This window comes from Biomphalaria glabrata, chromosome 3 (assembly GCF_947242115.1).
Source record: "Biomphalaria glabrata chromosome 3, xgBioGlab47.1, whole genome shotgun sequence".
Lineage (NCBI taxonomy): Eukaryota > Metazoa > Mollusca > Gastropoda > Planorbidae > Biomphalaria > Biomphalaria glabrata.
Window position 1 is genome coordinate 47,835,238 of NC_074713.1, and position 25,764 is coordinate 47,861,001.

Consider the following 25,764-nt stretch of genomic DNA (forward strand, 5'->3'; position numbering starts at 1 on the left):
GGCTCTAAGGATTTTCCTAGAAATTTGACAATTGCTGTAAGTCGTTAGGAAAAGAATTATTAGCTTGTTAGACACACTGAGAAAACTATAGTTTTACTGTTATACTTTTTTTTTTATCATACTTGATAGAACTATAAATAGCCTAAAAATACTTTTGAAATTTTGTACCAATAGGTGGCTACTAAAAATATGTTCAACAGAAGATTTACAGAAACATGGTCCGTAATTGTACTGTTAAAATTAATTAATTTTACGGATTAGGTATAAGTGGAAAGACACAAACTTTATGAAGAATTTAGAGCGATGGAAATCTATTTGAAACATGAAATGGTTCCCGTGAAGAACTTGAATATATTTGTAGAAATAATTTAATCCTTTACTCGTTCGAATTTAGTAATTGTACTGCGAATTTTCAAATTGTACTTGTGTCATTGGCTAGCAGAGAACAATCTTTTGTTTTTTTTAAACTTAAACTGGTAAAAGTTATTCAAAATTAACAAGGTCACAAGAAAGACTATCAGTGCTACAACTGAAAAGCAAAAAAAAAAAAAAAAATAAATTATAAAGAAGTGTTTTAAATTACTTGTGTACTGCGGTAAGCCTAGCGTTCTTCTCGTTTACGTCATGGAAAATTTCCATTCATAAAACATTCTAGCCAAAATTAATTTTTCTATAATGAGGCATTTTCAAACCGATATAACGGTCGACCTCAAGTTTTCCCGATGTGGCCAATGAGTTGAGAATTTTTTTCTCACTAATATGCACGTACCTTGAAATTTTAAAGAAAATCGTTACAGCCGTTTTTTAAATAAAAAAAATATATATAAATACATACAAGAATTGCTCGCATAAGAGTATAGGATATTAACTAATAAGTTAATAGTTTTTTTCCTTAAGAACTTATAGTGACCGTGAAAATATTTCTTTAGACAAGTTCAATGATTAGCTGTACATGTACCTTTACACACTGCTTCTACGGAGGCGGCGAAAGGCGTAGGCATATAAGAGAACACATGGATGGAGGCGGCTTCCGAACGAGACATTTGGAGATTTCTTACAAATTAACCTAGTCCAATTGAATAGCGGTAAAGCGCTTGGCTTCTGAATCGGAGGTACCGGGTTCGAATCCTGGTATTTTAAATTTCAGGATATTACATTAGTTGGGGAAAAGTAAAGGCGGTTGGTCGTTATGCTGGCCACTTGACACCTTCCTAAACCGTAGGCCACTGAAACAGATGCCCTTTACCTCATCTGCCCTATAGATCACAAGGGAAAGGGCACTTAAACATTGAATAGCAGAAGCGCCCATCTTGATATTCTGAGAGCATAGAACAAACAAAAAAAATCTAAAACTGCATATGTTAGAAATATGTTAAATGGCTACCTCCCTTACTAAATAGTCTTCTGTGATTTATTTTTTTTTTTTTACTATTAATAGTGAATAGTAAAAATTGTATGTTTTTATGGAAAAAAAAACACAAAAAAACAAGCTTGCTTAGTTCATTTTAAAAAAATAAAATGTTCCCTTAAAGAAAAGAAAAAGTAGCCATTGCTTAGAATTAGGAAAGGTCTAAATTATCTTGATGTCGGAATTTCAATTTCTTTTCTAGTTTATGAGATTTAAATAGGACGCTTCACATAAAACTAATAGCGGCTATTCCCCTTTCGGGGCCACTAATAAAAAAAACAATGAAACAAAACAGCATTTAAAAGTGCCAATAATCTAGTTTTTATTTGATTGAGTACCAAAAACAAAATATTGACCGTAGAGTCACAAATGCATCAAAACCTGAGACAAGAGTTGTCTTAATAATTTTTATGTTTTATAATAGGCAATATATGTTGAACTTGATTCTGTATTCACGCTCTTGAGTGTGAACTTTTGACCTATACGTAGAGACTGGTCACTGAAGTTTTGTTGGAAAAAAAAAAGATTAATGCCATTACCTGGCCATAACTATAATAGAATACTAAAAGTATCCAACCTTCAGAGAACATGTAAAGTGTTTGTATAAGATTCTTCAAAAAGTGGATGAACTCTGACTCTACATAATGCATACATTGTAAATCTTCATGGGACATTGTTATTTGTTTAATATCATTCATTCTAGGACAATGCATAAACACTAAATTAAAATACAAGCTTATAACTAAAGTTTATAATTTAAAAAAAAAAAAAACATTAACAAGGGTACATAAACCCAACTTATATATACAACAGTAGAATTATTGGCCCTGGTCACTGATATGTAAAATAAAAAAATAAAGACAAACAGGCAATCTTCAGTTTGAATTCTTCAATGTTGAACACAAACCCTATAGTAAATACAGCAATATGTTTTGAAACTGAGCAATATTGTTATGTGTTAATTAAGTCTAATTCTCCCTGATTCCTTGTAAATAAGGAGAGTGTGTTACAGAATAGCTGTGCATATTTGTCCCTAAACAGTTGCATGAGCTTGATAATGCTCTAATGTCATGTTCTTAAGATGTCAATGGAAATTTGCCAGTTTCCTCCAGAATCAGAACACCAAAAACTGTTGGTTTTTTTTTTAACTATGCTCTCACTAAAAAAAAATAATACTGTATTGGTATAATACTGAATCATGTGTGACTGAGACCTAAGTACAAAACACCCAGATGTTGAAACCTGATATAATTTTCTTTTTTTTTTCTACCATTCATGTGTAATTAATATTTTGGTAATACATTTTTTTTTAAATTATCATATTTTTTTTTAGCAACTTGTGGTGGTCTGCTTGAAAAAAAAAAAATCAGGCAGGCCCACAAGAAGTGGATGTGGCATAAGGGTGCAGTTTTGAGTACACAAACATCAATATCTTCTGATCTGGTTGATGTCCTCAAATACCAGGTCAGCCTTCACCAGCTAGATCATCCAAGACCAGTAACTTAGTTCACCACTATTCAACTCCCTGTCCTTCCATAGAACATCAACAATAAGATTAGCCACTGTCCAGGAAAAACAAAACTATATATATAAAAAATAAAGTGTAAATATAGGTTTAAAATTATTCAATATAATATGGTCAATAAAATTTAGCAAGATGTGCTGCTATCATGACTATTGAGCAAATTGTATCATGATAATTGAAAGATCTAATCATGGTAATTGAGCAAGCTGTATCATGATAAGCTGTATCTTGATTATTGAACAAGAAAACAACTCACAGCTGATATGTAAACAAAGCTGCTATTAATCCTGAGGCTTTACAATCAAATTGCAGAGAATAAGACTCTTTGTTACACAGTTCAAGGGCAATAATAAAATAACTTTTTCTTTGTATAATAAATAAATACATCATTTTTTTAATTCATTGCTATTTACAAAACACTCTGTGTTGATGAAGACATACCACCAGTTTGACAGCAGCTGCCTAGATGACCTAGTATAATTACACATATATGTCAATCATGCCTACACACACACAGCTGTATCACACACACACACTAATAAGTATTTACATCATTATTTTTTAACATTCTTACTATCATATATGCTGTAGAAAAAAAAGGCAGTAGAGCTCAATAACTTTGTGCCATTCTTGACCAGATATAGTAAGGGAGACTGAACTCTGTAATTATTTTCTTCACATTCTGACAGAATTGTTCATTTTTCACATCATACCTGTTATCATTAAACTTTTTTTGTTTGTAATCAGAAAACAGTACTTTTGGTATAGACTTTTAGGAGAATGCATGCTCTTTTTACAAAACACAAATTAAAGTTTATAAAAACAAAAATTAATTTAATGGGATCAAATCAACGATTAATTAGGAAACAAAGAGTTAAAGCCATTTTATTCGGAACATCTTTGAGAAATGGTGAAACTTTCACGAATAGTCAAAGGAAAAGTGAGAAGGTTTATGTACAAAGTGTATATCAGATCCAAGTGCTAAATAAATCTTTAGCTTTTAGGACATAACAAAATGTTGCACACTTTCAATGAAAGACAATTTTCAATACTGGTATAAAAAAAAGTTTTAAGATAAATTGTGTTTTCTCAAATACTGGTACATGAACAAGAAGAGAAACTATCCATACAGAACATTCGGTTTGATTGTTAACTAACAAAATGGACAGAGTTGTGCTTCCTGACTAGAAATTCTTTTGTCTATAGCCGGGAGTAGCTGTCCTTTTTGTATAATCTACAGGTCAGCTTACGAAGTTCAATCTACGGACTGTTGTTGACTCATGCCAGAAGGAGACTTGACTGCACCACCCAACTTTGGTGACCTGTGATTTATTTTCCGAGGTGAATAATGTACTTTAAGGCGTTTTATGTGTGGCCGCTGAGTTCTAGTAGAAGTGGGTGTCTTTAGAGACACTGGGTTCAGCAGTTTCAGAGGTGTTTTTATTGCTGCTTGTAACAGTTCCTGAAATCAAAGAAAATAGCTCGTCACTTTTTTTTTTTTAATTTCATAAAAAAAATGAGAGATGAAAGGAAAGAGAAAAAAAACAAAAATGTTGCACTGTATAGTGGCTCCATATTCAAACTAGAAATTAAACGAAAAAAAAACCCACATAAATTTAGTGCTAAATTAAACCAGAAAAACTTTTATTCTCCAGTACTTGGAAACTCTAAAACCCTACATTAATTCAAATATTAATGGTTTTGTTTCATGAATGTGAACAGTATGCAAAAAGAGAAAAAAAAAGTGTTTTATATTTCATTAGCTATTTCAAAGCTGAATACATCTATGAAACCCTACTTGAACCTTTGGCAACATGGTTGGGTTGGCTATGCAGGATTTTGAACACTGTAGCACAAGCAATTAAACCATAACTTTTAAAACTTTTACTAACTGAAACAATCTGTAGGACAGCATGAGTAGGACTTGCAGTTCCTCTGAATACAATAATTCATTTGGAATAAAATTAAGTTTATTAAAATAATAGGATCATCTTTTCACTACAAGAACACATTTATTTATTTATAAACTGACTGATTCTTTTGGTCACATTTAAATATCTTAGCTTTCAAACTATTCTTGAAATTGAGAGTTATTATAGTTATCAGAAACTCAAAAAGCTATTTCAGTATGTCTGTCAAATGGTCTTTTGGAAATTTCTGAAGGAAATAATAGATCAGAATTTCTTTGCAAAACTACACAAGTAATTTATTTATCAGATGAAGCACAAATGTATATTTTATAAAACTAATAAAAAAAAAAAAGCAAAAACTGCTACTGATATTATATTGTAAAGTACAATACATAGATAAAACTGGAAAAAAGGTAGTTACATTTTCAGGACCATTTCCTGCTGTAGTTGTTGACAGAAGGCTGGAATTGGATTCTTTCAAAGGAGACTTTGAACAACTAGTTTTGGTGAATATTTTTGGAATCCTTATGGGGGATGTCCCTCTTTTTGGTACCAAAGGCTTTATCTGTCCCTGGTTACTGCCTGCATTGAACTGTTTGATGCTCTGAGCAACAAGTCCAGCATGAGAAATATTGAGAACACTCTCACGTTTCTGCAGCAAGACTTCAGCTCTTTTTATCTCGACTTGGTTGACAATCTCTTGGTCTAAGATACCAGACAGAGTTAGGGATGCCTTGATGTCTTTTAGACTGTGATTGATAACTGGAGCTTGGTTGGTTTCATTGACACTAGGTTTTGTCAGTATATTGGCATCTGTTTGGTTTATATTTGTTTCATTAGTATCTTTAGAAGTATTGATATTTGTTAAATCAACTTCAATACCAACATCATTCGTTATATCCATTTCAATGTCAGGGGCATTATCTATCTCACTAATTTCTATGTCTGTTTTATCAGGTTGATTATCTGCAACATTGCCAATCACTTTAGCTTTACTGGTCACATCAACTTCTGTGTCCGAGACTTGATTAGTTAACTTGTCAGAATCTGTGATAGTTGTAACATCTAACTTCACATCCATGGCATTGTTTTGCAGAGAACTAGTCTCAGAAACATCTAACTTCACATCCATGGCATTGTTTTGCAGAGAACTAGTCTCAGAAACATCTAACCCTGTCACATCCACTTCTGTCTCCACCATATCCTTTTCTAAACCTGTCACATCCACTTCTGTCTCCACCATATCTTTTTCTAAACCTGTCACATCCACGTCAGTCTCCACCATATCTTTTTCTAAACCTGTCACATCCAATTCTGTCTCCACCATATCTTTTTCTAAACCTGTCACATCCACTTCTGTCTCCACCATATCTTTTTCTAAACCTGTCACATCCACGTCAGTCTCCACCATATCTTTTTCTAAACCTGTCACATCCACTTCTGTCTCCACCATATCTTTTTCTAAACCTGTCACATCCACGTCAGTCTCCACCATATCTTTTTCTAAACCTGTCACATCCACGTCAGTCTCCAAATCTTGTTCTATTCCTGTCACATCCACTTCTGTCTCCATAACTTCATTCAGAGACAACTCTAAATGCCCCTCTTTGGACAAAGGACTTTCTTCCTGTGTTATTACACCCTCATCGCTACCCGATGCATTAACCTCATGATCCTTTTTTAATTTTATATAATTTGAACTATGGTTTCCATCCTGAGTGGAAGAATCAGGGAGCCCTCTCAGTGATCTGAACAAGTGATTATTATTATGTGAATGGCGTTCATGTAAGCTAGACCTTAGAGAAAGCATTAATTCCTCTCTGTAACCTAAACGTTTGGGAGACTTCACAGGCATGTGAATCTCATTAGAATCACAGCTTGTTGGAGAAATGTAGCCAGCCTTGGCCAGCATATTGTGCGTCTGCTTACTGATATGTAAATGAGGTTTGACATTGTGCTGCTTACTGGGAATCTCATACAAGCTGTGTACTCTGACAGGGACATCCACTTTCAGCTTGCCAGATTGTAAGTCCTCAGCAGAGACAGACTTGTTTCTTGATATATTTGTCTTTTTTGGCATATTTTTTAATTCATTAAGGTGAGAGCCTTCCCTGGAAATCATATGGTTTCTGAGGTTTGAGGAATCATCTTCGTCAGAGGTTAAATAGTTTTCACAAAGCATTGTCAGACCATGGCTTTGCTCCAGTTGATGTGGGATTTGGTCTTGAATACTAGGATGGTGTGTCACCTGGTCAATATTACTTGGAGCCTCAAACTTTCCAGTATGCGTACTCATGAAATGAGACGGTATGGTGAAATCATAAGAGCTCTCTCCAAGCATGGAGCCTTTCCCACTGTCTGGTGAAATGTTGAAAGCGGATACAGACTCTGACATGTCATGGGATGTTCCGCTGTCAAGTGAAAGTAAGCTATCTGCACTAAGCAATGACTGGAGAGAGGTGGTGTGACAGGAGCCTGGGTTAGGAAGAGACAGTGACGAGACAACATCGGCTCTATAGTCTACTTCATTTAGTGTTGGCGATGAAACACTGCGAGGCATAGGGACATCATCACTGACCTACAGAATATAAAATAACAATTACATCAACTCATACTGGATTGAGCTAAGCTTTTTCTATCATGTAATATAAAAATACTCAATAGTGATAATAGAATATTATCTTCTATAAGTGATCTGATTCACTCAATGAGTTCCATTATTTAGCTAAGCTTTTTCTATCATGTAATATAAAAATACTCAATAGTGATAATAGAATATTATCTTCTATAAGTGATCTGATTCACTCAATGAGTTCCATTATTTAGCTAAGCTTTTTCTATCATGTAATATAAAAATACTCAATAGTGATAATAGAATATTATCTTCTATAAGTGATCTGATTCACTTAATAAGTTCCATTATATACTGAGTGAGGGACATGACACAGACATCAAGTCTATTGAAGACAAAAACAAACTGACAGCAACTATCTCTTCTCCACTTTTTTAAAGAGATGACTTCTTACTTGGAGACTAAAATACACTAGACGACCAAAATTAAAACTATAATTACAGATAGGTCTCAACTATAAATAAAACTGCAGGTTCATTTCTCAATATGGAATATTACAACTGTATTATAAAATGTGGTCATGTTACAAATGTACCATGAAAAGAAATGTCCAGTGCTTACCTTCTCTGTACGACTGCCACTGAGTCTCTTAAAGATATTTTTACTTTTCAAAGGTTTATTTTTTCTAAGATCTGGCGGTGATTCAGAGGTGAGGGAGGTTGAAGTCTGCCTATATAAAAAAAAACAAAAAAACCTCTAACTATAAGATAAGAAATAAATATCACCATCTTACTCACCATGTCACAATCTAATTCATACCACAACAAACGCAAACTATACTAAATCACAATTAGAGACAAAATTATTTTTTTTTAAACTAATAATAATATCTTTATCACACTTGAATATATTTGTCTTACAATACATTACACATAAAAAACCATTATAGTGATAGTGTCACGAATCGATACTGTGATCTCATTCTACTTTATTCTAGAAAACGGTCAGGTCAAAGAAATTCACAGAGTAAGCATGTGATAATTATAATTAACAATCTGAGAAAGAGGTCAGGAAAAAAGTCGCCATATCAAATTCTAGAGGGTGATAATAGAAATATTTGGAATAAAAATTTCTATGATTCTAGAAAAGACGAATCAAAATGGTATAAATTGGGGGAAAGTAAGTTGAGGTACTTCAGCAGTTGCGGTCCGGGAATTGAAGTCAAATTAAATTAGTAAGTTCATTTGCTCCAAAATTAAGTTGTATCAATATAAAGTTATATCACTTCAAAGTTGTATCAGTACAAAGTAGTATAAGTTTAAATTTGTCATAGTATAACTACAGTGTAACCAAGCAACATTAGTTTGTGGTTTTATTACTTCAGTGAATTTGCAAGAATTGTATGTCAAGTTGATGCTGAATTGAGAATCAATGGACTGTTTGCATCTATGTGTTTGAATTGAGAATAAATATATGTGTTTGAAGAAGTTCATTTAAGAAAGAAAAAAACAATTTCTTCAGTGTGTTTTAAACGTTTCTATTAGTGGCAAACAAAAAGCATGTTCAAACCAGTTCCGCTCAGTCATTACAAAAGGAAGTTGGTTTGTAGTTAATATTTAGATAGCCAGGAGAATAAAAAAGTTCCGAGTCTGTGATGAGTGTCTTGTATATTCTATGTGACGGTAAAATGTAAGTTGTGACCTAATGCATGTTGTTTTTTTTAAAAATCTTTTTAGCATTCTTAAAATTGTATTTTTCTTCAATAGTTGTCCAACTGCGGTTTGTTTGTAGCCAATGAACTAACAAGGAGCATTTAGGATCTTATGAAGTTTAATATTCAGATTGGCAAACCAGTTATACAGTAAAAAGGAACAAAAAAGTGAAAAAAAAAACAAAAAAAAACTACTTACTCTTTTGTCTTGTTTCTACTACCTGGAGATAAAAACAAGCTTAGCTTCTTTCGAGATTTACTTCCTATAGCTGGTGTAGTAACGTTAATTGCACTAGGAACTGTAACCAAATAAAAGTATTTGACAATTACAATAAATTGATCCTGATACCTGCTCCACCCACTGGTCCACAAGAGATTGGAGCATACAAAATGCACACATAAAAAGCATTTATAAACAAAATATACAAACACAAATCAGATATTTTAATGCATAAATTGAAATTGCATGTCATTCAAATTCTCTTTATTGTTACTTTAAAAAGTCCCTACTTTGACCATATTGAAGTTAATTTGAAGCCAATCACACCCAGTAACAGGCAGCCAGGCCTTTTCACTCACAATTCAGCTCGTATTTGCAGTACAACAATTCTTTAAGACAACTCCATTGATCATTACCAAGCCTACCATTTTTTGCGTGCAAGGTATATATGACATGTTATATGTTACATGTTTTTTTGAGCACGGGTGTGTCTAGCGAGGGATAAAGACTGGCCGTCCCCATCCCCTTTCTGTCATGAACACACCAGACAACATGCACTGTGTTATAAGAAATAATCACTTGTCATATACAAAGTACCTTCACATTTGATAACTTTTCTAGCAAGGAAATTAATTTTGTAGCATATCAATCTGTCTCATTTCCCTAGCTGAAGTGTCAATTAAACTCTGATCATTTGTGCAGACCTGCCAACCAAAAAAAGTCCAAATGCGTAACGCTGATGTTCAAAATGTGTATATTGGCACCAGAATGCATGACACTTAAGCGATTCACTATTTTGTCATATATAAATATATATATATATATATATATGTATGGAGTAGACCTATATATATATAGGTCTACTCCATACCTTCATCCTTGATCTATTCTATACTAAGACTAAGAATCTAGTCTAGATGTTAGTAGATGTTATCGATCTAGATCTAGTCAATCTAAATCATACTACAAGTAAAGTAAATTGGATCTAGATTGTAGAATAATGTAGAGAATCATGACATAACGTAATGACTAGCTAGACTCTAGCTAGATCTATTCCTGTATAACAAGTTATCTAGATCTAGAATCCAGATCTAGATCTAGATCCAGACTAGATATCTACGATGTCACTCAATGTGTTTTGAATCGATAGCACTTCGATATTTTTTTTCTATACAAATTAGGGGTGCACCGGATAGTCCCTCTGGCTCCGGCTTCTGCTGAATATCCGGCATTTTTTACTGTCCGGTGCTATTCGGTTCCGGTCGGATATCACTACCGGATAGTAAACCGGATAGTAAAAAATACACCTATTTAATATGCATAAAGTGGACCTCGTTCCATTAATGTCTGTTGTAGAATGTATTAATGTTTATATTAAAACAAAATAATGTGCTTAAAAATAGAGCCATTATGAATATGCACCAAACATCGTTTATTATAAAGACAAGGCGTGTTAATAACTTAATATAAATAGAAATGAAACTTTACATCATAAATGCGCTTTACATACAGAGCAGCAATGGCTGACACTTTTTTCAATTTGTCTTGACCTTTGAGTAGGTTAGTTAACATGTTAAAATGCTACATTCCGTGACTACGTCATGCTGGCCAGACGTCTGTCAAGCTGTGCGGGTATATCGAAGCGTGACCTACGTGTATGTCGAAGGCGCTGGTATATCTCCAGAGGAAGAGATGAACAACTCCCACCCCTTTTATTTGTTTAGTCCATCACATTGAGTTTTTTTAATAGGCAGGTGACCACAAGTTAAATACGATGGACGTAGGTTTAATGTCAGCGTATTGACACTCTTTAGGGGTCACACCTTTCGAGGGAACTGAGTTTGTTTATTTAGTAGTTAATCTTTATTAGGGGGGCTGGACTACAAGAGCCACACCTCTAAGGTAACTAGGTATATTTCCAGATGAACTCCCTCCCCCTTTTATTTGTTTAGCCCATCACATTGAGTTCATTGATTGACAGGTGACCCCAAGTCAGATACGATGGACGTAAGCACTCTCTAGAGGTCACACGAGGGAACTATGTTTGTTTACTTAGTAGTTAATCTTAATTGGGGGGGGGGGGGGCGCGGGGGGATGAACTTCAAGCCAAACATCTACACGGGTATCCGGACAAAGAGTTTGCTTTTTTGGAGAAAAATCTTAATCACGTGGTTGTGCTAGAGGCCACACTTTTTCAAGTGTGCTGAGTTACTTGAACATAAATCTCAATTAGTAAGCTGGACTAAAGATCACACGCACCTAAACGAGTGACCTTTAGCTACACAGAACACAAACCGCGAGATTATATAGCCTAGTGAGCCAGTAACTAATTATTTTGTAGAAGACACGACCAGGGCTATCTTAAATGGAGAGCTAAACAACCCCTACTCATTATTTTATTTTTTTTGGTCCTTGACACCCAATTTATTGATAGACATTGACCATTTTTAAGCCAGAATGAAAAAACGCAACGTGCTAACAAAGGATATTACACTGTCAATAAATATTACGGTTAAATACTTTTTCTAACGTGTTAACTTGAATATTACTCCTGCAGTTAAGTGTCTTGATTTGATAACAACATTCTTAATAATTTGTGACAGTCAATTAACTCCTTGTTATTATTTTTTTTTTACTTAAGATGCGTACTTAGCCACTGTGTATCAGGCCAGGACGACTTTTACACACCTGACATCCATAGGCTTACTATGGTTCCCTTTTGTAACAGTTACTGAAACCACAAATAAAATAATTAATAAGTATTAATTAAGAAATATGTTTCTAACATACATTCTTTGCATTTAATGTTTCTTACGTACGTTCTTTGCACAATAAAATAAAACAAAGATGTGCATGTTTGCGTGTGTGTATTTTTGCCTTGTATTAAAATCTTTACAAAGAAAGCTAATTTCATTGTTTAATTCTTTTGACTAAATAAATAACGGAAAACCTTACAGTAAATTTTAAAATCGCATAAAATAAATTGAATAATAGTACCGCAGTTAGATCTAGCAAACAAAGAAACAATATGCTGGAGCGTAAAAAAAAACAACCCTTGACCTCTAACTAGTGGACGGGTATAATTTATATGCTTGACTGACCATGCCAATGTGTTATCTTTTTTGACTGACACCCAACTCTATTGCGTGCGTATGCTCAAGGAAAAAACAATGCTTGATGGTTAACACAACTATACACACTACTCTAGCACTACATGTTTAGGCTCACTAGGTATATCTGACCAGGTTGTTGCTCTAAAATGCATGAACACATACATCCGACCACTATACAAGGCAGATTGCACTTTACTTATGAGAGATTTACATTAGTAATTAGTTAAACATATACTAACATTATTAACATTGACCTTCCTACACACATCCTTTACAGTTGGTGGCATCGTACATACACACAGATACACTCATGCTATACAGATTTTTAGAAATAATGTTAAGTTTGAATAAATCAATCAGTAACAGAGTTTAAAACAATAAGGTATATCAAAGGAAAAAAAATAAAACCAACCAATATTATAGGCATGTTATTTAACAGTTTCGTAAAATGTTCAGCAATACAAGCTATTAACAAGACACTTAGGTATCCGGCTCCGGCCCCGGCCGAATATCAAATTTTACTATCCGGTCATATCCGGCCCCGGCCGGATATCAAAAAGTACTATCCGGTGCACCCCTAATACAAATGAATACGGGAATCAGGGATTCAACATAATTAATTTCTACTAATGAACCCACCACTCCCTCACTCTCGCGTTCTTCATTTCTAGACTAAATCTAATTGCTTTTAAGAACCAATCAACGTATAGATCTGGACACTATGTGTTCACCCACCTTTTCTGTTCCCCCCCCCCCCCCCCCCAACAGGATGGCTTAGCATGACCTCAGTGACTGCTCTTGAGCTAGTCAAGAGAGGGAAAAAAAAGGATACGAAATGCATATTTGCGTACTGACTGTCATTTTTGGGAGATTTTGCGTAACGGTAGGCAGTTAGTTTGTGGCATCCCCTGTTCCCTTCCACTTCGAATGAAGCCCATTCCATTCTAATAAACATTTTTTAAAAATCATGGATATAAAAAAAACAACAACTAAAAATCTACTAATCTAACAACTTAGTACCTTGATTTTTGGTTAAAGTTGAAGAGGGAGTGAATGGAGTTGATGCAAGAGCAGACTTCTGAGGGAGATATCCCAGAATGGCTTGCCTAAAGATAAAATTTGGTACACACATTTTTAGTAAAAGAACAAAGAGCAATAAAAAATATTTTTTTTTAAAGGCTAGAAGCTTTATGACCTAATTTCTTATTTTTTGTAGTGAATTCTTTGAGTGTTTCCAATTTATTTTACTAATCAATATATTTATATACTTGTGAATTATAATGAAAGAAAAACAAGATTTGAATTGTTAGCTTTATAAATTATATGTGCTTTATATAATCTTAATTGGACTAATACAAGTTTACAAGCTGATTTGCAAAGTCATCTCAGTCACCATATTGGCCTTGTTGAGTGATGGGATGTTATTACAAAAAATACATACATTTTCTTTTGCTATATATTTCCTACAAATTAAAAATACTTTTACTAGCTATCATTTAAGTAGTATCCATCACTATACAAATTAATAGAAACAACAAACTATCTTATTTATGCAATTCTAGACAGGGTACATAATCAATTGCAATAATGATCTTATCCGCACAAGTAGATCTAGATAAAATCTTATCCGCACTAGATCTAGATTAAGTAGATTGAAATTTATTTTATAGGTAAGATTACGATTAGTTTTAGTTCTAGAATCTTATTCAATCTAAATTTTTAAAATTGCTTTCTAGATTTAGTAGTTCTTAACTTAGAAAATTTTTTTTTTTTTAAATGTAGGCTCGTAAACTAACGGGAAGTCATTTACAGTGCTGGATTTATCTATGGTAGGTCTACCTAGCTTGTGGCCACAAAAATGGTTCCAGGGATTTTTGAATCATTTTGAAAAGAAAAAAAAAGAGCAAAGGGAAAATTGCCCCATATCTCTAAAAGCTTAGGGCCATATCAAGACTAAATCCAGTCCTGGTTATTTCCATAGCCTTTTGCGTACTAGCAGGGCTAATAGAGATCACTAGATTACAGCATAGTAGACATCTCTCTAAATGTCTCACTGAAACTGGGCTTAGTTAACTATATTTCTTTCAACTAGATCTAATCTAGATCTTAATTTAGAAAAAAAAAAAACAAAAAAAAAACAACTAAGTAAAGCTTACTTTTTGGAGGTGGAGAATGGCACAGTGTCTCCAGAGGCTCTCCGTTTCCTCATGACACAAGGAGTGACAGCATCTGCTGGTATTTCTTGAGTTTGTTGTTTGGTGGCAGTGCTGGGCTGGAAGGAGGTGATCGAAACTTCCCCTTTCTGGGAACTGTTTAATGACATGTTGCCACCTTTACCATCTGTGCTACGACGAAGTTTGGACAAACCGTGGGCAATAGAGCTCACTAAATCTAGATCAAGAGAAGAAGCATAATTATGAATCTTTTTTTAAAATACTAATATTACTATAATTTATGTTAATATTAACAGGATCATAATTTACAACAATTATTATATAAAAACTCAAATGGATCAATTATAGAATTGTCTGTTTTCCATTTCGGAACCAGAACAACCATAAAGATTATGACAAGTAGATTGTTATGATTACTTACATACAAAACCATGCCAGGGAACAAAAAAAAAATGCTAACCTGTTAATGAACCACTTCTCTTTCTCCTGATCTTTTTGGACACATTTTTAGACTCCTCAAGTGTATTGTCATCACTGGCATCCAAGTCATCATCAGTAGCAAAACCTTCTGATAGTAATCCCATCTGAAATCAGATAAGTTGAGTAGATGTATAGAAATCAAGTTTTACCTTTCAAAGGTCATCATTAAACTAGACTAACAACTTCAGTGACATACACTTTGTACTGAACTGTACTACCAGAACCACTAACACCATGCAAAGAAGAAGTGCATGCCAAACCCATAAAAATCACATGTAGCAAAATGAAAAATCTACTTATGTCATGAATACAAGCATCTGAGTCTCTAATAATTTTAAAATCATGCATTTATAGGCATCACAAATGTTCTATAATATATTTTATTCCAGTCTAGACATTGATTATCAGTCTTCAATAATTTCTAGTGAATTAGATCTACTGCTTTAAAAAATTTACTAATAAAACAACAGTGTCCAATGTGTGCATATAAATCTTCAATTTCTTTAATTAGCTTTGACATGGGCTAAATTAACTGTCAAAAATATGTAAAAACCAAGACAAACATGTTTGTAAAATGGTTTACATGCTTTGGATGTTTCTTCAGAGTTGACAATAATTTACTTCCTATTCCAAAACTAACCCAGGACGACGGGGGATGGCAGCAGGCAGGGCAATAATCCGGGACCATCGACAAGTCTAAACGGTCCAGCGCACATACCACACGACCAGGCAGCCACTTATCAATAGGTAAGCATAACCATGGCTTCTTTACTTTAGATAGCTATAAAAACTACAACCTAGCATTTTATTCTTAATGATTAAAAGTTAAGAAGCTGATAAGTACTTTCATTTTCTTACAAGGCTAAATCATGAACAAACAAGACACAGTGAAATATTAGTTAAAATGCTCTTTGTATATACAAGTCTATCCAACAATGTTAGAAATAAATAAATAAATTTTGTCTATTGCAGACCTGCCTACCAAAAAAAGTCCAAATGCGTAACGCTGATGGTCAAAATGCGTATTTTGGCACCAGAATGCGTAACACTTACTCGATCCACTATTTTGTCACATATATATATATATATATATATATATATATATATATAATATTAGATTTAGATGTCATGATTAGATCTACAATCTAAATCTAGATCAATACGACAATAGAGATAATATCTAGACTAGACCTGGATCTATGTCTATATAATGAATATAATCTACTGGGGCTCAAGAGTGTTACCGATGCAGTGGATCCGCTACAAACGTAGGTCTACTCCAAACTTTCGTAGGCCTACCTTCATCGTTGATCTATTCTATACTAAGACTAAGAATCTAGTCTAGATATAGAGTCAAATCTAGACTAGATGGTAGTAGATGTTGTCGATCTAGATCTAGTCAATCTAAATTTTAGATTGACAAGATCTAGATCGACTAAATCATACTATAACTAAATTGGATCTAGATTGTAGAGTAATGTAGAGAATCATAACATAACGCAATGACTAGCTAGACTCAAGCTACTGCTAGATCTGTTCCTGTATAACAAGTTATCTAGATTCTAGATCTAGAATCCAGATCTAGATCTAGACTAGATATCTACAATGTCACTCAATGTGTTTTGAATCGATAGCACTTCGATATATTTTCTATACAAATAAATACGGGAATCAGGGATTCAACATAATTAATTTCTACTAATGAACTTACAAATATAAAAAAAAAAAAAAGTCACATTGGTGTATCAGCTAACTGACGGTATCAACCTGGTACCAACCCGCCACTCCCTCACTCTAGCGTTCTTCCTTTATAGACTAAATCTAATTGCTATTAAGAACCAATCAACGTATAGATCTGGACACAATGTGTTCCCCCACCTTTTCTGTTCCCCCCCCCCCCAAAAAAAAAACAGGACGGCTTAGCGCGTGACCTCCGTGTCGAAGGCGCCGCTTAGAATGACCTCCGTGACCGCTCGTAAGCTAGTCAAGAGAGTGGGAAAAAAAAAGGATACGAAATGCGTAACGCGACGGGTTAAATGCGTATTTGCGTACTGACTGTCATTTTTGGGAGATTTTGCGTAACGAATACGCATTTTGCGTAATGGTAGGCAGGTAAGGTTACATTGTACAATTTAAGGCAGTAATGCTAGACACATGATATGGGAGAGGGAAGGGGGCCTAACCAGCTCTATCAGCCCCTCAAACTTTTGCTCACAATAAAGGAAATCTGCATTTTAAAGAAAAGAGGCATGCCTGCCTTCAAAATGTATACATACACTAATGAAAAAAAAAAGTCAGGCATTACTGATTTTATCAATGTGAGAATTTTTTTAAAAATTAGAACATCTAACTTGTTTCATGTTTGCCTAACTTAATTGTATTGAATTATTTAGATTCATAAATTACTGCAAGCCTAATACTCATTCTTTGATTGATATCTCAAAGTAAATTTGAAATGTTTCTGAATTTGAATTTTTAAAGACCGCTTCAATCTTTTAGTTCCTCTTGCAAGCCTATAGATATACAGTTAGCCAAAATCATAAATTAAAAAAAAAAAATTGTTTGGCTAAATGTGGGAATAAAGCATTAATGAAACATGTACAGCTGATTCAATAGAACAAACCTGATGTTGTAAGGATGAAGTGACTATCCCTATCTGGTCCCAGTTTTTGATGAGCAGTTCCACGATATATGTCTGAATGTGAAGGAGCTTTTCCTCTGACGAGCTCATCTTCAGGGTGCCCTTGTTGTTGTGCATTATATTCGGGGCCATGATAAGGGCCAGATTGTTGGCTGTCATTTTATTTTTATCACATCTGGCTGCCACCCTGTACAGCATGTGCATGGTGTATCGTAAAGTCCCTATATTTTCTAGGGGCAACAACAAACATAGTTGCAGAATGGCTTTTTTCTGTAAGAACAGGAAAACAAGATTATTTAAAGAAGCCATAAAGTAATGCAGATTAATTTAGAATTTGAAATGAAATTTTCAAGAATTTCTTGTTGCTCAACCACATCAGTTATATATATATTTTAATTCTTTCATTAGACAGAGGAAAAGCATTCCAAGTGAGAAGAGTGTACAAAATATAACATTTCATAACACACGACCATAATAAGTAGTACTGAATAGTTTGAGACAGAAAAAAATTATTTAACAGCAGACCTGCCTACCAAAAAAAGTCCAAATGCGTAACACTTACGGTCAAAATGCGTATTTTGGCACCAGAATGCGTAACACTTACGTGATCCTCTATTTTGTCATATTTATATATATAATATTAGACGTCATGATTAGATCTACAATCTAAATCTAGATCAATAGAGATGCTATCTAGACTAGATCTGGATCTATGTCTATATAATGAATATAATCTACTCTAGACTCTAGATTCTAGATCTGGGCTCAAAAGTGTTACTGATGCCGTGGATCCGCTAGATCCAAACTTTCGTAGGCCTACCTTCATACTTGATCTATTCTATACTAAGACTAAGAATCTAGTCTAGATCTAGACTAGATGGTAGTAGATGTTATCGATCTAGATCTAGTCAATCTAAATTCTAAATCATACTAGATCTAGATCTATAACTAGTTTGTAGGGTAATGTAGAGAATCATAACGTAATGACTAGCTAGACTCGAGCTAGATCTATAATCTATTCCTGTATAACAAGTTATCTAGATTCTAGATCTAGAATCCAGATCTAGACTAGATATCTACAATGTCACTCAATGTGTTTTGAATCGATAGCTCTTCGATTTTTTTTCTATACAAATGATGAAATGAATACGAGAATCAGGAATGCACCAACATAATTAATTTCTACTCATGAACTTACAAAAAAAAAAGTCACGTTGGTGTATCAGCTAACTGACGGTACCAACCTGGTACCAGCCCGCCACTCCCTCACTCACGCGTTCTTCGTTTCTAGACATCTAATTGCTATTAAGTACCAATCAACGTATAGATCTGGGCACATTGTGTTCACCCCACCTTTTCTGTTTCGCCCCTCTCCCCACAGGTGGGCTTAGCGTGACCTCCGTGACCGCTTGTAAGCTAGTCTAGAGAGGAGAAAAAAAAAAGCATACGAAATGCGTAACGCGACGGGTTAAATGCGTATTTGCGTACTGGCGGTCATTTTTGGGAGATTTTGCGTAACGAATACGCATTTTGCGTAACGGTAGGCAGGTCTGTAACAGTTTTGTGATGTAATTACAACAAAGCTGCCTTAACATGATTGAAAACCTTCTTAAATCTACTTTCCATCCAACTTAAATTTTTTTTTTGACAAAAATTTAAGCACAATATGAGCTTACAGGATCTTTATCTGGTGGCAGTTGGTAACATCTGATAAGGGCATCCAGAAATATGGTGAGAAACAAGGGTTCAGGTAGCTCTCTGAAGAACTGTTTAATTAACACAGCTGTATCAAATACATTGGCTCCATTCAGTGATTTGCCATCTTCAACAGCAAACTGAAAGTATACAGTCAATATCAAATATAACAATTTAGAAAAAAGGCATTTTTATCTCTTTAGTAAAGCTTGAAAAAAAGTCAATTATCAGATTTACTTTTCACAATGTAAATAATACTTCACTCCAAACTGAGATTTGAGTCGCCACATTATAAGTAAATTATAATCGTTATATAAATAAATGTTTTTTTTTCCACCACATTACCCGAAGCTCTTTCTGTCTGCAAACTGATCCAGATTTCCTAAAAACTCCTTCACTTTCGAGATGTTGGTCAATTATTTCACAAGACTTCACCAGAAATCTACACACACAAACACAAAAAGAGTTATTAAATGCCAATTAAAAATCACAAAATTCCACCTACAGAGAGAATTAAAACATAATACCAAGATCTATAGACTTACTCTGGTACATAGCCATAGTTTGGAAGATAGTTTGTGGAAATACTGTAGAGGGGCTCGCCAAATATCTTGCATCTCAAGTTTTCATCCTGAGAAATGTACATGATACATGTATAATATTAAAGACTTTTGTCAAAGCATAGCACTCTCAAGTCAGGAAAAAACAATGAAATTAAAACATAGTTAAAGACATATACAGCAAACATTTCTTTTCTGGTAATACTTAATACACTACTTCAATGCATTTTACCAATCTTGATAGGGAACAAAAGACCAGACAGATTACGCAGAGACATAGTGAGCATATTTGGCGTCTGTCACAGTCTCAGTTGACATTGCATGAGTTAATATTCACGTCATGTTAAGAGTTAAAAGACACGTGGAATTCCTGATGTAGAAAACAGGAAGTAGAATGAATAAAGTTGACTTTGAGTTCAGTCAAGTCAGTTAAGTCAAGTAGTATCCTTTAGACCGGGTGGTCAAGTAATATATTTTGGTCCAGGATGAACAGTAGCGACTTAGAAAAGTCTGTAGTAAATTCAGTTAGATAGTATCTTGTGGGCAGTTGTTGCCAGTGCTCCTTTTGAGATATGTATTATTATTATGGATTATTCTGTACAGTGTTACCCGCTGAGATGCGGACATGATTTGTAATCTTGAGACTTCAACGCATTGGATATATATTTGATACCGCTGTTATGCGGATAGGATTGTTTATTATTTCTTGACTTGTAGCACTAAAAAGGAGTGCAGTATTATTATTATGTTGTAAAATAAACGTTATATTTGTCTGCTGAAACGGACTTAAGTCAGTTTATGGTATTTGTCTTGTCACGTGTCAAGAGTACTTCAGGAGGCAAGAACCTAGCATTACACGACATTCGCATTCTGCAACGTTACACCATTTAACCTTCATTTACAGCGTCCTGCACTTTATTGCCCCCCTCTTTCAGAAAGATGTATTGCAGGGTTCATATTTGTTTGTGTGAAAAGTGTCAACTGAATGATGGTACATCACTCGGAAGAAATTAGTTACTTCTGACGTAAGAAAATACTTACAAGTTAAAAATCTTAGTCTTCTATTTAAAAGCTTTATGACTCAATTTTGTTGCAGACAATTATCTAAGGGGAAGAAGCCCCACATTTTTAACCAGATCTCTGAATTGTCAAGGATTAATTTCCTTTGTTGGTATCATACAAAATAATTAATTACCAATTATTAATTAGCTTAACGACAATGCTACAAAATAATACTCCTTGCTCTCTCTCAAAAAAAGATAAAAAAGAAATAGGCTCTAGATCTTGATCTATATTTTTCATGCCTTAAGATCAGTTAAGTTTTTTTTTTAGCCAGTGTCTAATGCAGTGTTTCTCAAACTGTGTGCTGCGGCACACTAGTGTGCCGCCGAAGATTTGCAGGTGTGCCGCGGGAGTTTTCAGAACTCCACACGTGCAGCGTTACACAAGTCTGTCTACTATTAAATTTTTAATTCACGTTGCGATGACATCCCCACTCGTAACGACCAGTTATGAAATTGTCCACTATTCATATATTATTATAATGACTAAAAGTTGGCCGCCTTAGCAGACGCACAGCAGTTCTTGAATTGGGTAACGATAATAATAAGCGATGCGTTTCATGTAAATTGGTTAGGTGTATGCTAATAATAACAAGTTATCACTAAGCCTTATTCATTGTTATCCATGGAGAAATACGTTAGCAAGAATGAAACTGCGAAAGCTTTAAATGAAAAGCAAGGAACCAAACGAAGGTACAAAGAAGATGACATCGGATATGGTTTCATATCTTCGGGACCTGAAGATGCTCCATTGCCATTCTGTCTGATCTGCAATGCAACTCTGTTGAATGAGGCACTTCTTCCAAGCAAATTGAAGAGACACTTGGAAACAAAATATCCAGCGTTAAAATCGCAACCGAAGAAAACGCTCAACAAAATAAACAAGCTCAGAAACTTACAAAGTACCTAAAGCTGCCAGAAAAGGGATTGATTGCAAGTTATAAGGTTTCTCAGTTATAAACAAAAACGCAAGAAAGCACACACAGAGGCTGAATCAGTCATTGCGCCGCTTTCTAATAGTTGTTGAAACCATCCTTGGACCCGATGCCTCCAAAAGTGTCTCTGCTGTGGTTTCTTCAAGTTGATGAGTCCACTGACGTTAGCGGCAAAGCCCAGCTGCTAGCTTTTATTCGGTTCATAAAGGATGAAAAATGTGTCAACGAATTTTATTTTGAAAAGACTTACCAACTACGACCAAAGGCGAAGATATTTTCAAAGTGGTGACCGAAAACATTTTGCTCTTCAAGCTACAGTGGAAAAAACTGTGTCTGCGTTTGCACCGATAGCTGTCCTTCCATGCAAGGAAATAGAAAGGGATTTGTCACTCTTGTGCGTCAAGAAAATCCAAATGTATTAGTTGTTCACTGCATGATCCACAGAGAAGCTCTTGCCTTCAAATCATTACCAAAAGATTTGATGTCTGCTCTGGATCAAGTGATTGAAGTTGTAAACTTCATTAAATCTCGACCGCTTGCATCCCAACTTTTCTTTCAGCTCTGTGAAGCAATGGATTCTGACTACAAATGTCTCCTGTATCACACCAATGTTCGTTAGCTTCCAGGGGAAAAGTGTTAAAGCGTGTAGTCCACCTAAGGTTAAGCTGATTTCATTCTTGGAGGCTGAAAAAAAAGACTTTGGATTTTCTATTCATGACAAGATCTGGTGGGTTAAGGTGACATTTCTCTCTGATTTATTTGACAAATTAAATTAATTGAATTTAAGTCTTCAAGGACCATCAGAAACCATCATCACTGCATTCTCCAAACTGAAGTCATTTGGTGAAAAATTGTCTTTGTGGCAAAGTAAGATCTCGAAAGGAGTCTTCGACTGCTTTCCTACTTACAATGAATGTGCTTCAAATAAAGAAATCACCCCCGAAATTCTGGACACTTTGACACACTTGCAGTCAGCATTGCAGCATTGCTTTCCAACAGTTGGAAGTACTGAGTATGGATGGGTCAGTTATCCATTTGGAAACAATGAAGCTACAAATCTGACAACTGAAGAAGCAAAGCAGCTCATTGATTTAAAAAATGATGCAGTTCTTAAGTCATGTTTTGCAGAGAAAAGCCTGGATGTGTTTTGGATTTCAATCAACAATTTATATCCTGCAATCAGTTTAAAAGCAATCAAAATAATTATTCCATTTGCATCTTCGTGGCTTTGCGAGTTTGGATTTTCAGCACTGACTGAAATCAAATATCTAAGAAAAGAGAGAGACTTCTTACAATAGACGATGAAATGCGAGTTTGTTTGTCGACTCTAGAGCCTCGATTAGATCGCATTTGCTCTAAAAAAACAGGCACACCCTTCACATTAAATGTAATACTTAAAAACTGGTAAAATCTTTTTTTTTCTTTTTATTATAAAACAACTGTTGCTCTTCGTAGTGTGCCGCAACATTTTTGTAGTTTGTTTACTGTGCCGCCAGACAAAAAAGTTTGAGAAACACTGGTCTAATGGGAAGCAGAAGTGATTTAAGTTATTTTTTGTAAATAGAGATTTTTCGTTACAAAAGTTCACTTAGGAAATAAAATACAGGAAGTCCTATCTTTGGGCTAATTCTACCTTATACATAGGATGCAGCCTTTAGGGGAAATACTGAAAATAAATACAAAGGTTTGAAAAATCTTGCAGTTTTTTCCATAAATTGAGGTCATCAGGTTGCAAATCTGTCAAATCCGGTTCTTAGTGAGTAGATCTAGGAGGTAATAGGAACCTGTGTCATGCAAATCCGTACGACAGTTTTAGAGATCTCTTGATCAACCAGTGGTATTTTTGCATATATATATATATATATAGTAGATTATAATATAGATCAATAATTTGATTTTTAATATTAATACTAATGATAGTTAAAAATAATGATTTTCTAAAGACTTTTAGTCTAGAGAAGTGGTTCCAAAACTTTTTTGACTCATAGACCCCTTGCTATGTTTGCAATCTATTCAGTAGACCCCCTGCTTAGCTTTAGAATGCAATTTTCCTGATTCAGGAACTTCAATGGTTTTTTTTTTTTACTGATTTCTAATCGTAGTATGGTAAAGACTGAAAAAGTAATTAAAACCATAAGTAAGGTTGAATTTGTGAAACAAGTATGTTAAATAGCCATTGTCTGATCTCTGCTTGATTAAATTTCATTTTAAAATTAGATCTTAAAGTTTAGCCTCCAAGAACTCTGATATAGTGTGAAACATTTATAAAAGCTTTTCAACAACCATTATACTTCAGTGTGAAGGAGGCAACTGACTCTAACATATTGAGCTTTTGTTTTAGAACTGTATTGAAAAATTGAAGATATTCAAGCAATCTCACACTTTTAAGCTGTCAATGGATGACTCAGTGTACTACTAACACTTCTGGTACTATAGCCACAGTAGGAACCAGTGTTGTTGTTTTTTGTGACGGTACGCTCCCCTTAGGCATACCAACACCTTTTTCAATGTGGTGAATTTGTTTTTACTTTTCTTGTATTTAAACATTTATTATTAATTTATTAGTAGTTAAGAGTTAGGCAATCCATCACTGAGAACCGGCACCTATTCTTTCACAAAAAAAAAAGCACTGGTAGGAACCAACCATGTATTTCTTGATCCATAATAACACGAACAGGTACATTGTACCGATAAAAAAAAGGATTCATTACCAGGCACAGTTGGCTTGTCCACTCGTATAAAGTAATATGTCGCGCCTCCCTAAATTGTTTTAAAACACTTGCAAACCATAGTTTTCTCTTTTTGTTGTCAAAGCCAAAGCTAAGATTTTGTCCACTGTACGTCTTTTCTAAGCTTTATCATCAATTATTCAAAAGCTTTTCAAATCGTAATTCTATCAGTGAGCATTAGATCTAGAATCTAGACCCCTTGGCTTGGAAGTCTTTGTAGACGCCTGTCCCCCTGGGGGGGTCTACTCTAACTCGAGTCTAGACAACTTTGGGAATCACTGACACTGGTCTATAGTCAATAGTCTAAATTCTAAATCATGACAGAATTATTAGAATTAATCTAGATCTAATAATAATAATTTAATTTATAGGGCGCTGTTAAACAAAATTTAGGCTCAAGGCGCTGTGATAACATCATAATGAGATAAATCATAGCTGTGATAACATCATAACTTCATTACAGACATAAACACAGAACTAAAATTAAAATGACAAACTTGAAACTAATAGATCTAGATCTATACTATAAACTATAAATATTTTCTATGTTATTGAAAAAAAATTATTATTAGAATAATTAGATCTAGATCTAGAAGTATAACTATTTTTTTAAAGTTTTAAATTAAATAAAAAAAATGGCTTGTCTAATTATTGAAAAAATATAAAGACAAAATATTGATGAATAATGTCCAAGATCATCATTCATCATCAAGGATTTATTATTTAGATCATCGAAGATGAAGATCGTGTCTCACCTGTTGTCCTGATGCTAATAAAGATGATGCTGATAAACTCCTGCGTGACTGGTTCAACTTATTCAATTTTTTAACTTTAGGGAGCTTTACTCCTAATTCCCTTATATTTTTATATATAGCTAAATAAAGACTATTAAAATTTTGAACACCATTTATCAATATAAATCTTGAATCTTCCATTCTTATCTAACAGATCTATAATAGATCTCTAAGACTACGTTCTGTTATTACTTTTAATTTAGTCTAATCTAATCACATTTCACTATGTTTTTCCA

The 25,764-nt window shown here is 34.3% G+C and overlaps 1 protein-coding gene across 1 annotated transcript; it reads right to left on the bottom strand.

Annotated features, from left to right (window-relative positions):
- Positions 1–1,705: 1,705 nt before the first annotated feature.
- LOC106080234 (uncharacterized) lies at positions 1,706–25,764 on the bottom strand. Its single transcript, XM_056022394.1, has 12 exons — positions 25,490–25,764; positions 19,995–20,080; positions 19,795–19,891; positions 19,431–19,589; positions 17,737–18,024; positions 15,094–15,217; positions 14,616–14,850; positions 13,480–13,565; positions 9,326–9,425; positions 8,037–8,145; positions 5,265–7,421; positions 1,706–4,395 (listed from the first exon to the last, which is right to left on the bottom strand). The coding sequence occupies exons 1-12, from the start codon at positions 25,667–25,669 to the stop codon at positions 4,189–4,191; spliced, it is 3,828 nt and encodes a 1,275-aa protein (XP_055878369.1). The 5' UTR covers positions 25,670–25,764; the 3' UTR covers positions 1,706–4,188.